This window comes from Thamnophis sirtalis, unplaced genomic scaffold (genome assembly GCF_051295495.1).
Source record: "Thamnophis sirtalis isolate CommonGarterSnake01/CBP01778 unplaced genomic scaffold, rThaSir2_p1.2 scaffold_9, whole genome shotgun sequence".
NCBI classification, from domain to species: domain Eukaryota; kingdom Metazoa; phylum Chordata; class Lepidosauria; order Squamata; family Natricidae; genus Thamnophis; species Thamnophis sirtalis.
Genome location: NW_028261389.1, coordinates 60,175,088 through 60,192,084, shown reverse-complemented (window position 1 = coordinate 60,192,084; position 16,997 = coordinate 60,175,088). Strand labels below are relative to the sequence as shown.

Genomic DNA, 16,997 nt, shown 5'->3' with positions numbered 1-16,997 from the left:
AATCTTAACTCCAGCTAATAAGTCCCAAAGGTGCTTTTTTCAAGAGGAAACTGGACTTTCTGGTTTTTCTTTGCTTCTCAACCAAGAAGCTTCTTCAGCTCTGAGGTTTAGACATCCAGCTAAGATGGTTTTAAGGCCCTGCAAGGCAACAGCAAATATAAGGTCAGAGTAGTTGGTTCTAGACAAAAATATGATACATCTCCAGTAATTAGTACATCTTTTATTATGGGTGTTCTCTTTCTGTTTGGATGTTCTTTATTCTTGCAGCAGAGAAGGGGTGGTAGAGAGGATTTTGCTATTATTTTCCTTCTTATTGATGATAAAACACCTTTCCACACCTGCTTTTTCTTATTAAAGGAGAGGGAGCCCTTCTGGGAGTAAAACTGATTTGGTTTGATATTTGGAGAAAAAAAATGAAACAAGAAGAAAGAGTTGAGGATCTGCATGGATCCATGATGAAAGAGTAGAATACTGAGAAAATCCTGTTTTCTGCAATAATCATTGAGGCCTGCTTTATAAGAAAAAGAGACCCAAACTATGAGCCAGGAAAGATTTTTATACACATTGATGGCAACAAGGTGGGAAATTCTCTGGATCTGGTTGCTTGGCCAGTTTGGGAAAGCTAGGGAGGTCTTGGGGTTAGTTCTAAAAATGAGCCTTTCAGGAGGACAGCAGAGTTGGGGAAGTCCATTGTTGAAGAAGAAGGAATGTTGAGGTCATGAACAGATGGTTGGGCTTCTCTAGGTTGCAATTGTGCCAGGCTGTATGAAAGAATGACCTGTATATTCAGGCTGTGCTGATCTTCCATTAAAGGTAAAGGTAAAGGTTCCCCTTGCACATAGGTACTAGTTGTTCCCGACTCCAGGGGGCAGTGCTCATCTCCGTTTCAAAGCCGAAGAGCCAGCGCTGTCCATAGATGTCTCCATGGTCACGTGGCTGGCATAACTAAACATCAAAGGCACATGGAATACTGTTACCTTTCTACCAAAGGTGGTCCCTATTTTTCTACTTGTATTTTTACATGTTTTCAAACTGCTAGTTTGGCAGAAGCTGGGACAAGTAACAGGAGCTCACTCTGTTACGCAGTGCTGAGATTTGAACCACCAAACTGCCGACATTTCTGATCAAAAAGCTCAGCATCTTAGCCACTGAGCCACCACATTCCATTACTAGAGCTCATTATGGCTCTTGTCACAAAACAGAGAAGAAGCTTATGGATTTGATTTACCTTTGCTATCTATAGGAGTTGATCAACCTTGTCAACCCTATAGGATGCCTATAATTATTTTCAGTAGGGTATCTAGGATAGTCTGGGTTTTCATTGCTAAAGAAAAATCTCTTATTCTCCCATTCCTAATTTATTCTGCTGGAGAGGATCTGAGAGATTTATTTCCATCACTGACCTATAGGTAACAAGGAACTACAGTATTATAATAAAAGTACATGATATTATTGTTATTAAAAATAATAACACAAAACTTTACAATTGTTATATAACATATAAGAGTTTGGAAAGAATGATTTTAAAATATTAGTTTTAATGTAATACCTATATTCAAAAATAAATAAAAACAAAGGAAGATAGGATAGTATCTGGAGTTTTCTAAAGGAGTAAAGAGGTAAGCTGCAAGTAAGAGTTACAATACAGAATAATATTCAGGATAAATATGTATATTTATTTAATTCTGGTTGTAGACCAGCATAAAAATAGTACATAACAAAATTTACAGCAAATTCAATAAATACAGTGTTTACTGCATAGTAAGGTGTTCTGACCCCCACCTTGTCCATTCAGAAACGAAAGCCAAACAGAACGTTCAAAGGAATGTTTTTATCAGTCCCGGCTCTTGCTGCCTGCAAGCCCAAAATAAACACAGATAAATGCTCTGGCAAAAGTCCTCACTCATAAACTACAACAAAACAGGATTATATAAATCAAGTCACTTATCCAAGTGCTTTTCTCGATGGTTGCACACGAACGTTGTCTAGAACAGAAATGGAACGTTGACTTCTGCAACCAGGGCGTGGCACCATCAGTCTTTTATCCGCAGGAGGCGATCCTAATGAGCAATAGCTGCTCGTTATCATCTCCTGTGAGTCCTCAATTGTTCCTTACGTCGGTCAGCCCTTCTCCTGCGTGTATCCCGAAACAACTCACAGGAGGTTTCTGTGTCAGCCTCTCCACTGATTCAAGGTTCAGTCATTACCTGGGAACCAACTAGTCTCTCTGAGCCCTGCTCGGAGTCAGAACCCTGTCCAGGGCCCTCCGCCTCCTCCAGGCCTGACTCATAGGGCCCCTCGCTGTCAGAGTCTGATAGCAGCTCCAAAGGCTCCTGCTGAGCCACAACAGTAAGGGTTAGAATTAGACAATATAATAAATTATTTTCATACAGATAATTTGTGGTTGATTAAAATAAAATACCTAGTGTGAGGCTGTTGGGAAGAAATATGTAAAGGAACTGTTTAGTATAAAACTTAGAAATGATCACAAAACGCTCTATGAAATGGATCAAGTTTCTGCACCCAAATGATATTTCTGGAAGATCAACAACAGCAAGAAACAACTTTTATCATGTTTGGTTGCCATGTGAATAAAGCCAGAAAGTTTTAGATTCAAGAATTATGTTGAATTATATTAGTCTTGGAAAATAGGGCTTTATAATGTTTGTAACATTAAATTATTATTTAGTTGGTCAATGACTGATATATAGATATTATTAATAAATAATATCTATGTATCTCTCATCTGTCTATCTATTTCAAACATTTAAAATATGTATTTGCCATGTGAATAGTTCCATTATATTGTTTTACTCCTTTGACTGATTATGTGCAATCGAGTTGGTGTTGACTCTTGATGACCATATAGACAGATGGTCTTTAGGATGATGTGTCCCCAACAGCAGTGGTCTCCAACCTTGGCAACTTTAAGACTTGTGGACTTCAACTCCCAGAGTTCCTCAGCCAGCAAAGCTGGCTGAGGAACTCTGGGAGTTGAAGTCCACAGGTCTTAAAGTTGCCAAGGTTGGAGACCACTGCCCAACAGGACTCTCCAGATCTTCCAGTGCAGCACTTAATAATACTGCAGTTGATTCCATCTAGTTGCTGCTGGTCATCTACTTTTTCCTTCCCCTTTCCCAGCACTACAGACTTCTCAAGAAAGCTAAACCTTTGCATAATGTGTCCATATGCACATAATGTATCTGAGATGGTCATTTGCACTTTGAGTGAGTGTATGTATCAGCATTTTCTCAATCTTCCTATTGGGGGAGACAGAAAAAGAATGCATACTTCATTATTTATATGGTTAAAATGGAATAAATGAGAAAAATAATGAAAAGACCCTCAAATTAAATCAAAAAGTGGGCTGGGTAGGGAGAAATCAGTCTTTTACAAATTAGCTCAAGTTGCTAAGACAAATTAATTGAGATAATTTTCAAAAGGTTTTTCATTGTTTCCCTTTTCCTGCCATTTATATTACCCCAAATTATCTTTAGAGGCTAAGGACCTGGTTGAACTGTATGAGACTGGACACCAGAGCAGGATTAATTTTAGAAATGATAGATAGATAGATAGATAGATAGATAGATAGATAGATAGATAGATGGATGGATGGATGGATGGATGGATGGATGGATGGATGGATGGATGGATGGATGGATGGATGGACGGATGGATATAGATAGAAACAATTACTATCTTTGGTAAAGAAAGAAATTTTAAAACCAGATGGAGTTTTGAGTCTGAATGCATAGCTTAATAGAGCATTCTACCCAACAAGAAAGTTTCATTTTACATAATATCTAATACAGAGACTGACTTTAATTTCTATATAGATTACACATCTGCAAACATCCAGAAAAGATGCAATTTCTGTTTTTCCTTTTTTTTTTCAAATTATTGTACATGTATTTATTTATGTATGTATTTATTTATTGCTGTAGTATCCTTTTCTCCCCCAGTAGTACAAAAAATGAAATGTCATTTAGAAGAATCAGGAATATTTTTTTCCTTCAACAATTAAAATGTTAAATCAATGGTGGCCTTGTGTCACAGGAGAATCTCTGTAACAGCCCAAGAATATCATAATTCTATGTAGCATTTTTGTTGCTGAATGATTATGCTAGTTTGCGTCAAAAAATACTACTTTATTACTATAGTTAACGTCTGTGTGGTGCCAAAACCAAACCGTATGGGTAATATGCAATACAATTCAGTAAAATATAAGACATGATAGCCCAAACATTACATCTGAAAAACAAATCACAAAGTAGACATCTTACTGTAATTGTCAAGGGGCAATGCAATGACCAGACTTCCTAGTTTAAAATTGGCTCCATCAAAAAGCTATTCAATATAAAGAGTATTTGAATTGCCAATTGAAACTGTGCCAACTAAAATCTCTTGGGGAGACAAGTTGGAGAACTAGGATGCTTTAAATGAAGAGTGAGCAACATCCTTCTGCTCATGTTTACAAGCCAGATGGAGCCAGAGCAGGAGTATGTCATTGAAAGCAGCCATTCTTTCTCTTTTAGTTATGCTTCCCCCCCTCCTCTCATCTCCGTATAATCCCTGCCACGCTGCAGGCTGGCAGTAAAAAGTAAAAGTGATCTTTGTCACTTTTCTTTAGAGAGAAAAGACGTGTTTGAAAATCACCAGAGATATTCTGAGTAAAAGCCAATACTCTTTAAGAGAAGCTGGCTGGATCATAGTCTCTTCAAACTTCAGGTATTCAGAGTATTCATAACCTCCAGATGAGCTATTAATCATTAATATCACTCAAGGGACAAAACAGAGAGATATTTATTGTCTGTAAGAGAGACACTGTGGTGAGACTAAGAATACAGAGAATACAATTTTGGCCATGCAGACTGCTCTGAGAACCGTCTGAATATTTTAGTTGAAAATAAATAACAACATTGTAGAAAATCCAGGTTTGGTGACAAGAGCTTCCAGGAATTGTAGCATGGAATAGAGAAGGTTAAAATCTATCTATCTATCTATCTATCTATCTATCTATCTATCTATCTATCTATCTATCTATCTATCTATCTATCTATCTCTATCTCTGTTAGTCTGTTAGTCTGAAATATTCTCGGCGCAACGTTATTTGTAAATATACTAATAAATACAGTGGCTAGGAAAATCTACAAAATCATCTGTATAGCCCTGCCATTTCAAGACAATTGGAACAAATCTAAATTAAAAACTTGTTCTTCAAATTCCTTATATGCATCTCTTTGCTACAACCTAGTGGTTGATTGTAAAATAGTTTTATATATCAGTTCTATTCCTCCAACTAGGTATAACTTAGATATGGTATCTGTTTCAGTCTTAATTGTCAAGAAGGTTTAATTAATTTAATTAAGTAGATGAGAAATCACCATTCTTACTCTCAATTTTCTCTATAAGTGATTTAAAGTACACGTGTCCAGCTGAAAGAAAGATGAATTTTTTTTTGTACCAGATCTAGGTTGTGAAATTCTTCATAACCTCTACAAAGCTATGAAAGGTTTGTTTTCTATTATTTATTCTCCATGTTTTACAGGGCTAATCTACACATTTAGGAATAAGGCCCATGGATTCTGATAGGGCTTGCTTCCAGCCAAATGGCGTATATGGATCTTTGTAGCAACAATTCCATACTCCAGACAATGGAATATAATCAAAAATTACCTGATATTTCTGCAAGCAAAGCCAAAGAAATAGAAAATAGATTAGCAAGGAATTTGGTAATAAAAGTCAGAAAATAACCTCCAATTGATTGTAAATGATAAAGATTAAATGCTGGATAATGCCAGAGAAGAAGAGAACCCATTTCCAAAACTTAAAATAGATCAGGATAGTCATGTTTCTTTCATTTTAGGTGCATGCTTCTTGCACCAGTCTTCAGACTGGTGAACTAGGAAAGGAAAGGAAAGATCCTATCCAGGTGTAGCTTATTTAGAGTACTCATCACATGAGCCCTTTGGAAAAATCCCTGTCTTTCATTAATTTCCAGAAAGGCAAATTTGTATTCATTACAACTATCTGCAAGCGAGCAAAGATTCTGTATATACAAACAAATGTATATGTGCTTCCACACGGGTTAGGATCAGCGGTGCTATTCTGCCCTGGTCCGGGCGAACCAGTAGTGGCAGCAGCGGGAGGCTCCACCCACATCATCACGGACACTCTATGCATGCGCAGAAGGCTCTGCACACACACCTGCGCCTGATTCCAAACCGTAGTGAAGGTAAGAGGATTTCATGCCTAGGATGTTTAGATAAAGACTACCTGGATGAAGTCAAGATGCCTTTTGAAAGCATAAAACCCACCCAGACAGATTATAGCAGCATCCTTAGTTCAATTATGGGCATCTGAAGTCCCAAGGCTACAAACAAACCTGAAGACCCTTTTTGTGTGGGCTCAGATCCCCTTCAGCCACCATTGCTGAAAATTGTCAGCATCATACCTTCCACCGTAAACTGGGAAACAGAATAGAACTACACTGTTTGTTTGTTTAAATTTGTTTAAATTTATTGATTTATTTATTAAACTTCTATGCCATCCATCTCACATAAAAGTGACTCTAGGTGGCTTACAATCAATGAAACAACAAGCTGTAACATTAAAACTTTAAAATAATAAATAGTAACACCAGAACTATCTTTAAATTTAGCCAATATGGCAAAGAAGGCAGCAAGATGCACACAGTGAAGAGAGGGGGGGTCTTATCTTGGTCTGTTAACCACCTCCAGAATGACATGCACCCGTTGGATCCCCAGGCCAATTGGCACAGCCAGATATTTAGTCCCTTTTCAAAAGGCCAAAAGGATGCAGATCTCATCTTGGAGAGGACAATGTTCCATAGGGCAGGAGCCATGACAGAAAAGGCTGTTCTCCTGGACACCACCAGCCAGAAATCCTTGGCCAACAGGGTCTGTAGTATGTCCCCTCTGCTGCCGGGGGCGGGTGGGTTCAATACCATTGGGGTGAGACACTTTTTCATTATATATTATACAAATACAATATGATATGCTCTAAAACTAAAATAATGCCCACTCCAATTCTACCCTAAACTCACTTTGCACCAAAAAGCTTCTATCTGGGCTTTAGTTAAAATAAATCATGCTGTTTACTTCTGGGCCCTGCAAAGCCTCCCACAGCTGGACAAGACTGAAGAATTAAAAGTAGCATCGATATCAGACAGATCTCTTAATTGCTAGTCTGGTATAAGACCAAATTCTTGAAAACTCTTAAGACCTCACACCCAGCTAGAATTTCAGTGAGTAAATTAAGACAGGCTCTCTCTTTGAAATTCCATCATCTCACATCTGGGTTGTATTGTCTCTTTTCACTTAGCTCACAACTGTCTTCCCACAGTTTTTTGTGCCTGTTTGCTCTTTCTCTACCACCAAAACAGAATAGTGGTTATATGGATGCCTAACCAGACTTGAAGAATTAAAACTAACTCATGCATTCAGAAAATCCTAAAGAAGACAAAAACATTGTCAATATTTCAATTTAAAGAAGAGCCACTAGAACCTTGCTCCTAAATCGGAAGAAAATAATACCAATATGAAATCTGTCCCCATTAGCAATCCTTACCCTGCCTTTATTTCTTCTGTTTTAAGTCCCTATATCAATTTGACTTCTTACTGAAGTAGGATAAAGCTTACTAAATGTTACATGTTTTGAGGCTACATTGGGTTATTGTTGGAAACCAATCATCTTAGTTGGGAGGGTTCAAACAGGAAATTATGTTGGAGTTATGATGTAAACACAAGAGGACGAGGTCATCCCCATCCTCAAATGTCTTTGAACCTTACTTAATCTTTCCCAGGTGAAAGTTATCAGTCCAGGATGATTCTCGTGGAATAGGCATTGAACAATAAAGTAGCTACTTTCAAACTCTTTACATATGAGATCTGGTTGTTTGTGCCCTAAGTCATGTTGGAATAAGGAGAAACATCTTATTTGAATGCTACTACAGCTAAGAATGACTTAAGCTAGTCTCACTCATGGGCTAGCAATGAAGTAAAGGTAACATCCTGGGGACATAGGAAAAAAGAAGATTCTGCCAAGGTATGTTTGTGCTGTGACTGGACACAAGTGAGGAAAGGCTCTATATTTTAACAGTATGGCTAATACATGCCCTAGTTTTTATTGAACTATTGTGTTATTGAATAAAAATAACACAATACTATGACTATGGAATTTAGAATGTGTGCAATATATGCAATGTAATATTATATTCTTTTCTTGGTTTTGTACTATTATTTATAATGTATGTGATAGCTTTTTTTTTTGCAGTTATGTCTTCTTCATACATTTACCTGGACCTGTAAAAGTAACTGCTTATATTTCGTGCTTGTTATGCTAATGAGTGTTATTTAGCAGGAAAAGACTTTGTCTTTTGTGTTCTATCCTCTTGATAAAATAGAGTAAAGTAATGCTGCCAAGTGCAGAACAGCACTATATATCATTAGATCCACATGGGTACTGAAACAACTGTTTCACTTTCCTCATTTGGGAAGGGTTGATCTAATTTCTTACAGAAAAGCTTTCCTACTTCCTGGTAAATAAATAAATAAAAATGCTTGGTTTAGGTGTCCTGTTGTAGCATGTTAATGATCTTTTACTAATTACTAATTACCAACTGCCTCCTTCAGTCAATTGAACCAAGGTTTATTATAATTTCCTTACTTGCACTAATCCATTTCATTCCCATCAAATAATAATGCTAATTCATAATACAAAGGTATAATAATTGCCTGTCATAATTAAGCTTTAGTTAATTAATCCATTAATTAAACTGATCATGAGTCTCAGAGGTGCATAGAGGTTTCATGCTTTAAACCAGAAGTGTGTATCTGCAAGGTTTAAGGCATCCATTTTGCTCTTTAAACTTAAGACTTCATTAATCCATCATTCAATAACTGTTACTCCGTAAAACAACAACGTCTGCCTATCCCAGGTCCTTGGGAAGGACTTATTAGGTCTAAATATCTGGCTGACTGTTCAACCAATCAAAAGCAACAAATAATCATACCTACTCTCCCCCGCCCAAGGTGCTACCACTTCCCTTTTTAATAATTGCACCTTACTTCTTACATATCTTAGATTAGAGATCTTCAAACTTGGCAACTTTAAGACTTGTGGAGTTCAAACTCTGCTGGCTGGAGAATTCTGGGAGTTGATTCTTAGGAGCTTCTTCTAAATTCTAGAAGCCTAGAAACCTAGAAACCTACAAGTGATGGGAACATTAGCAGAGTCTTAGCTTAGCTGAAAATCAGCTCAAATGTTTGCACTGAGAACGGGATTGGACAAACCCAATCCCATTGGATGGATAAAAAGGCATTGGCAATTGAGATGAGATCTTTATTCTGCCATTTGCTTTAGACATTCTTGACTCAGGACAAATGCCTCACCTGGAATTAACACTGAAGTATTTGCTCTCCTTTTAGTTGCCTCATCTGTGTAGGTGTCTGGAGATCAAATTAAAATGAAATGAACAAAAAAGGAAGCATTGGTTTCATAATTCAGAAAAGAGTCACCTTATTTGGAAATGGCCAATGAAGTCTACCTTTTTCATTCTATTTTTATAAAGCACCATGGTCATGTGCTTGTTACACCAAGGGGATTGCCTTGTATTTTGACACTACTTCCTATAAATGATACTTGGCCACCCGCAATGTGGTGTAGGTAAGCATGTATCTGAATAAGCAATATATTACTTCATTGCAGGTGAATTCTAGTACCTTTTTGAAGTGCTTCTCTTCCCAATAAAATAAACTACCTTTTTGAGCATTGTCCTCTTGGCCAGCTGGAAGAATTGTTGGTCAGATTAAAGAGAGGATGATGACTACACTTACTTTTTATTGCAAAAGTAATGCTTAGAGCAAGGGTGTCAAACTCATGTCGTCGTCACAGCATCGTCATGTGATGTATTGGAATCCCCCCCTTCGCTAAACTGGGTGGGGGTGGGGCCAGTACGTTGATACCCCTGGCTTAGAATAAGAGTGGAGCAAAACTGATGATTGTATGAAACGGTGCTTGAGATTTCACTGCTGCTCCTTTTGGCAGCTGTGACATTGGAATAAAACCAGGTTGCACAAAATGCAGCTGCCAATGTTTACATGTTTGCATTAGTAGGAAAGCACCAAAAAGCTAGCTCGCAGAAGCAAAATACTGCATGCATTAGTTTCAAGTTGTCTCCTATAGAAGGACATTCTCATTGTAATAGATTGAAAGGAGTGGAGAGGGGGATGTGTTATTCTAGGCAACATCCATTAAATATTAAAGGATGTAATTGCAGAGATTCTATCATTAGCATAGCAATGTTATTTGCATCACTATGTCAAGTATGATGCAAATTATTTAGTGACACCATTATACAAGCAACATAAACCAATGCAGAAGTTTGCCTGTTGCATGCCAAGATCACTGTATCAAGGTGAGTTAAACTATGGTTTTATGTGTGTCTACAACCTTATGCATCGAAATAAGAATTCATAGGATAACTGTCTTTATATTTCTATTGCTCTTCTGGAACAACAGATCTTACGGGGAATTACTACTTTGCCATTGTCAAAAAGAAATCTCAACAATTAAAAAGATGAAGGAAACCAAGTTAATCATAATTACTATTCTGGATGAGATTAAACTGACAGAATGCCCTGGTTGCCAGCCGAAAGTCTTGATTTCCCTGCAATCAGCTCCTTCAAATCCTTGATAACAATGGCAAGTGAATTTCTCAGACATTGTTTGAAGGTCAGTTGAAGACGCTACCCCTCTCACAGTAACTCCATTCTTTGAAGCTTTGATTTGAAAATTCTGAGGATTTAAATGAAGATAATCCAAAGCTTTCCAATTTCTTCGTATGCACCGTCCATTATTCCCGCACAGATGCTGGCTGCACACCTCCGCAGCTTTGGTTACATTGGTGATGTAGGGATTTAATTTAGAAGCGATGAATTCCTTCACCTTTGTGCAATTGGACTGCAAAAAAGAAGAAATATGCAAATCATGGGAAGGCTGTTCAATGCCATGTCTATATCATAAATATATATATTGAAAACTCCATGTAACCTTACGTTCCAAAGCTTTGAAAGAAAGTTATAGGTTTTTGCGAAATGATCCTTGAAGCTTCTCCTACTCATAATCTGATCTTGCATAAGAAAAAATGGATAGATAAAAAGTCAGTCTACCATATTAAAGAATGTCGGGTCAAAAGGAAGACTTTTAGGCAAGTTAAAGATTTTAAAACAATGATTTTAATTTACCTCTGATGATGTTAAATTCATGTCTCCCCAAATAACAATTCCTGCAGCTCCCAAGGCAGCACTCTCACCAATTGTGCTAACAAGATCTTGCTACACAGGAACAGAAGAAAATATTACCAGTCAATTATTGTATATCATCACTGGGGTCATTAAAAACAGGCAAATTAACAGCATCATTATGAGGTACCGCATTCTGAGTAGCCAAGCTTTCAGAAGAATTAGTAACTAATTGCTGCAAATATTCATGTTTCAATGTTTTTCATTTTACATCTGTTTTATATCTGTAGTAAAGATATTTTGTTATTTCAATTTCAGCGTACCAATTTGAAGATAAGATAGACGTTGTGTAAATACTTTTTGTCATGAATCTAGAAAAATCTTGCTGTTCAAAACATGAGATCGGATATTATTTTTTCAACAGTCCTATTTCTGTCTTTTAAAGTTGTATTTGGCTGTAAGAAACTGTTATTAAAGAGAGAAAAGAAGCTCAGAACAAAATGTAACAATACAGTGAACCATACACTAACCAATTGGAGATGCTAATACACACAGAAAGATGGGAGGGAGGGAGGGAGGGTACAGAGGGAGGGAGGGAGAGAGGGAGGGGAGAGAGAGGGGAGAGGGGAGGGAGGGAGGGAGGGAGAGAGAGGGGGGGAGATGAAATTAGCCAGACTTTATGCATTGTGCAGATGAAGCCCTAAGGTCTTTAACTGATGTGAGTAAATTTGTTTTGTCCATATAGTATATTTATTTCATGCTGGGTTGACTTCAAATATAGAAAACCAAACCCGAGATTTATAAATGTTTAAATAAATATTCAAATGAAAGCATAAATTAGATAAACAAACAAACAAATCCTGGGTCATTAGTTAAGCAAGTGGAGTGAGAACAGTCAATTAAAAGGAAAAAAGTAAATGATTCTTCAGACATGAGATATCTGAACACAAAGGTATGATATGATATTGAGATGGGTTAAAATAAATTGTTTCAAATGCTTTCCCCCAAAATAACTAAGGTTGCAATTTGATATGCCAAGTAACTTTTTTTTCTATGAAGAAATGTTGGCATAAAAGAAAAATGAATTGAGGGCTAGGGATGATTATAATACTTGCAGCATTCCAGATATTTTGATATTAGGCTTCTCTTTCTTGACATTCAAATAAATTCAATGCCATGACTAAACATTTATTTAACTTGCACCTCTACCACAATCCAATGACTCTTAGCAACTTAATTCATAGATTTTCCACTCCAACTAGAGACAATGGCCATTAATCAAATCTAAGAGTTGTATTAGGAAAGAGAAGGAAATAGTTGACTGAGAGTGTATGAATGACTCAGAAATGATAGAGATGTGGTGGTAGGGAAATGGTTAGTTAGTTGGGAAATGGAAGATGGTGAAGGAGAGAGAGAATTTGCTCTGTGTTTTTAAGAACCTAAAAGGAAACTTGCTACATCAAAGCAAGGTCTTATTTAATCCAATATTATTTTCCCATTGTGGCCAACCAAATGCCCTTGGATGTTCTTGATTGAAGTTAAATGTGAATTAGCCCTTCCTGATTTAAGAGTTCCACTGGTCCACAGCAATGGTGCATTTGTTCTACAGAAGCCACAAAATTGATGATCTCCAGAGAGCTTACCATAGAAAGGAATAACAAAGGCTGATCTCTATAGTCCAGTCGAGTGTATACAAATACTGGGAGAGAATAATCATGTGAGGTCATAAAGGAAATCCTCATGGATTCTTTCACTCTAAACTGTGAAAAGCGTAACGTGTTTACACTGCTCCCGAGGGATTTCTTAATGCCAATGGAGGGATATAATGCTGCACTGCTATTCCACAACCACAAGAGTTCATTATTCCTCATGAGTTCGTTTTCTGGACATGAGCCAGTATAGTTCTGCTCATGGAAATTGTAATTGTGGCAGTCAGGATATAAGTAATATCCCCAGAGGCCCTTGGGCCTGCTTTTAATCCCCAGTTCAATTGTTTCTTTCATGAAAGCCTTAGCACATTTTTCGAAAGAAAATTTAGCTAAATGTTCAATAGCATTTGCAGAAATATTCTCTTGCAGTTTGGAAATTAGTTTTCTCGACTGTCTCTTGTAAATATTTTTTGTGTTCCAGTTACGCTCCCACTGTGGTCTCCAGTGTTCCCAGTCTATGACTGCCAGCCCAGTGAAATCCTTATCAGGAATATAGTAATTAATATCTTGATTAGCTTTCTCCAGGTGCATTTTCAAGCTGAAATTCTGAGGGAGGCCACCGTTGATTGGGATTTCTTGTGATGTGTACCAGGGATAATATCCCAGCCTGTTGACATAAAAGATGGTCACATTCTGTCCTCTTGCTTTGGCAAATGGACTTCCAATCACATGGAACATTCCTAAGCTGATTGTGATATTATATCGGATGGAGCAATGATCTGTTGGTGCGTTCCAGGCAGCTATGAAAGGCATCCGTCTAAACACAGGGAGCTGAGCAGACTTCAGGGCCAAAGTAGAACTCCACATAAATGACATCTGTAACCAGAATGTAGAATGGACCTGCTAGGAAATAGAAAACGATTTTAACTTTGATAGTTTACTTTATTGATTAGTCCTTGGGCCATATCAAAGTGCAGAGTTCCAGACACAAATTATTACTAAAATCTGATAAAAACAGTTTAAAATGGAATTGGATAAAATACAATTTAAAATGAAATTTGAATAAAATACAATAATTTGATATGTGGATAAATGAAATATGATAAAGTTATATTTCTGGATCACTCCTACAATCTACTCCAATCAGACCCACATATGCTGATCTCAACCGAACCACTTTGCTTAAGTGCTGTGCTGTGTTAAATGTTAAGGGGAAAATTTCCTTGAGATATAAAAACATTTAGTCTCATCATTTTATTCTTTAATGGGGCAAGTAATGTTATGCAGAAGCATTGCAAAGAAACAAGACAGAGTAATGCAAATAAATTAAGACACGAGAGAAGAAAAGGAAAGGAAATAGACCCTAACCAGCCAAAGGTATACAACCAACTCCACATATTTATTTTATTCATATATTTTACTCTATATGAACTATGAACTATGGTGCTGGAGAAGACACCTGTGAGTTCCTTGGACTGCAAGACGACCAAACTGGTCAGTCCTAGAGGAGATCAACCCCAACTGCTCTTTAGAAGGCCAGATCCTGAAGATGAAACTCAAATATTTTGGCCACCTAATGAGAAGGAAGGACTCACTGGAGAAGAGCTTAATACTGGGAAAGATTGAGGGCAAAAGAAGAAAGGGATGACAGAGAATGAGGTGGATGGATGGAGTCACTGAAGCAATAGGCGTGAGCTTAAATGGACTCCGGAGGATGGTAGAGGACAGGAAGACCTGGAGGAATGTTGTCCATGGGGTCATGATGGGTCAGATACAACTTTGCAACCACCAACAACAACATTTTATCCAACCATTTTTTTTTCAAATAACTCAAGGCAGTGAACATATCCAACACAACATATAGGAACATATTCCTCCTTCTATTTCCCCCCCCCCCCAGCAACAACCCTGTGGGGTAGGTTGGGTTGAGAGAGAGAGAGCGCGACTGACCCCAGGACATCCAGTTGGATTTCATGGCAAAGGCAGGACTAGAACTCACAAGTTCCCAGTTGCCTGGTGCCTTAACACTATACAAAACTGGCTCTCTTGGCTTCATTCTATCCTTGTCAGCATCTTTGCTTCCACCCCTATCCATGCATTGCTTGAATACATTATCTTCTGTACTTTGACTTTTTCACTTCTCTTTCTGGCAAGGAAACCTCCTGAGTCTTCCTCTCAACTCATTCATTTTTCCTGTTCTGCAGTTCACTGCAGGTTCATTCTATATAATACATATTTATACTTGTCACTCACATTTATATTCATTCCACATCCATTCATTTTCTGAGCTCATCATTTCTTATTTTACTACACACACTTCTTAAATAATACGTCCACTATATTCTGTTTACTTACATGATATTCCTTTACATACCCAGTTTTTACTCCTAAATAAGTAGAAGTAAAAGTAGAAGCTTTTATAATTGGACTTCCTGCTTTTTAAATAAACTTTCTATTACTTTTCTTTCAGCATAACAACCTTCTGGGGAAAAATCCATCTATTTTTCATATTTAATATTTTTTATGAGCTGTACAATATATATCCTCCTGTTTTTTTACCTTTACTTTTGTTTCTTTGCTTGTATTCATTAATTCCAAGGGAAGAAATTATTTGTAACCCTTAGGCTGAATTGTGGGTCCTATGGTGCTCTCTGAACTTGGTTTTCTTGCAGACGCTTCATTACCAATGAAGGTAACATAATGAGTGCTAGAAGGGAGTGGGGTGTGCTCCCATATTACATACTGGTGGCTTGCCCTGTCAGGGTTGGTGGGAGAGGTCTTGCTAATTCCTTGAATAGGCTGTTCTTTACTGTTTAGCTTTTTTCTGAGTTGATAGTTCCTTGACTGGGTCATTATTTACTTCTTGATTGTTGGTCTAGTATTAATCTTGGTGTTCATCTCTGCTCATCAGCTAGTGAGAAATTTTTGCTGGTGAGAAATTTTTGTTGATGAGAAGTCTTTTGGTTTCCTTGTTGGCCCTTTTATTGTCTCTTTTGAATGTGTATTCTGTTTATCTTTATGTATCTGCTGATGGTCAATTTGTCCGAGTCCAGGCTTCTAGGAATTCTGAAGTGTTTTGGGACTGAGCTTGGTCACAATTTCCCAGTTAAGTTTGTCCCTGTGTTGTGAAACTATTATGTCTTCTGACTGCTAGTTGGTTTTCATGCTAGTCTTCTACCTATTTGTCCTACATAGCGGCTATTACAGTCCTTACACTGCATGCTTTAGATGATGCCTCTTTTTTATTTTGGGTCTGCTAGGTTTTTTTGGATGTTTTGGAGAGCTTTAGTTAGTATGTATTCTATGGTGATGCAATGTGGTTGTACTGGGCTGTTGGTGGTTTCTAGGATGTTTTTGATGTATGGAAACATTATAAAAGATGTTTTTTTGTTAAGATTGCCAGACCACCTTGTTGGAAATTATGTTTTCATCATCTATATAGATGTCTATGCAAAATCTTCCAACAAAATGGATACCCATGCAACTTTATCAATTTCTACACATAACCCTATGGTACTTAACCCTGCTTCACTACATGACTAAGAGCTGAGGTGGCACAGTGGTTAGAGTGCAGCACTGCAGGCTACTTCAGCTGACTGCAGTTCAGCAGTTCGGCTGTTCAAATCTCACCGGCTCAAGATTGACTCAGCCTTCCATCCTTCTGAGGTGGGTAAAATGAGGACCCAGATTGTTGGGGGCAATATGCTGACTCTGTAAAACCGCTTAGAGAGGGCTGAAAGCCCTATGAAGCGATATATAAGTCTAACTGCTATTGCTATTGCTATAGTTAGAGATTTCTGTATCTCTTTGGTGTCATCTTATGGAGTTTGTAGTTGAGATCTGGGGCAACTGTTCTACATATATGAAGCTTGAGTTTCTTACTCTGCGTATGAATCAAACCATGTTGCATAAGAAATCAATGGATATTACAAGATCATCGATCATGGTCCATAAATATATAAGGATTTTAAGGTTGTGATCAAAAACATCTCATTCTAAAGAAATACTATGCATTTTATGTTTAATTTAACTGAATTTATCTATCTAGGAGATGTTCTCCTTTGCCACTTTCAGTCATTGGGAT

At 37.5% G+C, this 16,997-nt stretch overlaps 1 protein-coding gene across 1 annotated transcript; it reads right to left on the bottom strand.

The window, feature by feature from the left end:
• Nucleotides 1-6,377: 6,377 nt before the first annotated feature.
• On the bottom strand, nt 6,378-13,812 carry LOC106552241 (hyaluronidase-4). The gene is made up of 3 exons (XM_087723684.1): nt 12,908-13,812; nt 11,268-11,357; nt 6,378-10,983 (listed from the first exon to the last, which is right to left on the bottom strand). The coding sequence occupies exons 1-3, from the start codon at nt 13,787-13,789 to the stop codon at nt 10,573-10,575; spliced, it is 1,383 nt and encodes a 460-aa protein (XP_087579810.1). The 5' UTR covers nt 13,790-13,812; the 3' UTR covers nt 6,378-10,572.
• Between the last annotated feature and the right edge of the window lie 3,185 nt (nt 13,813-16,997).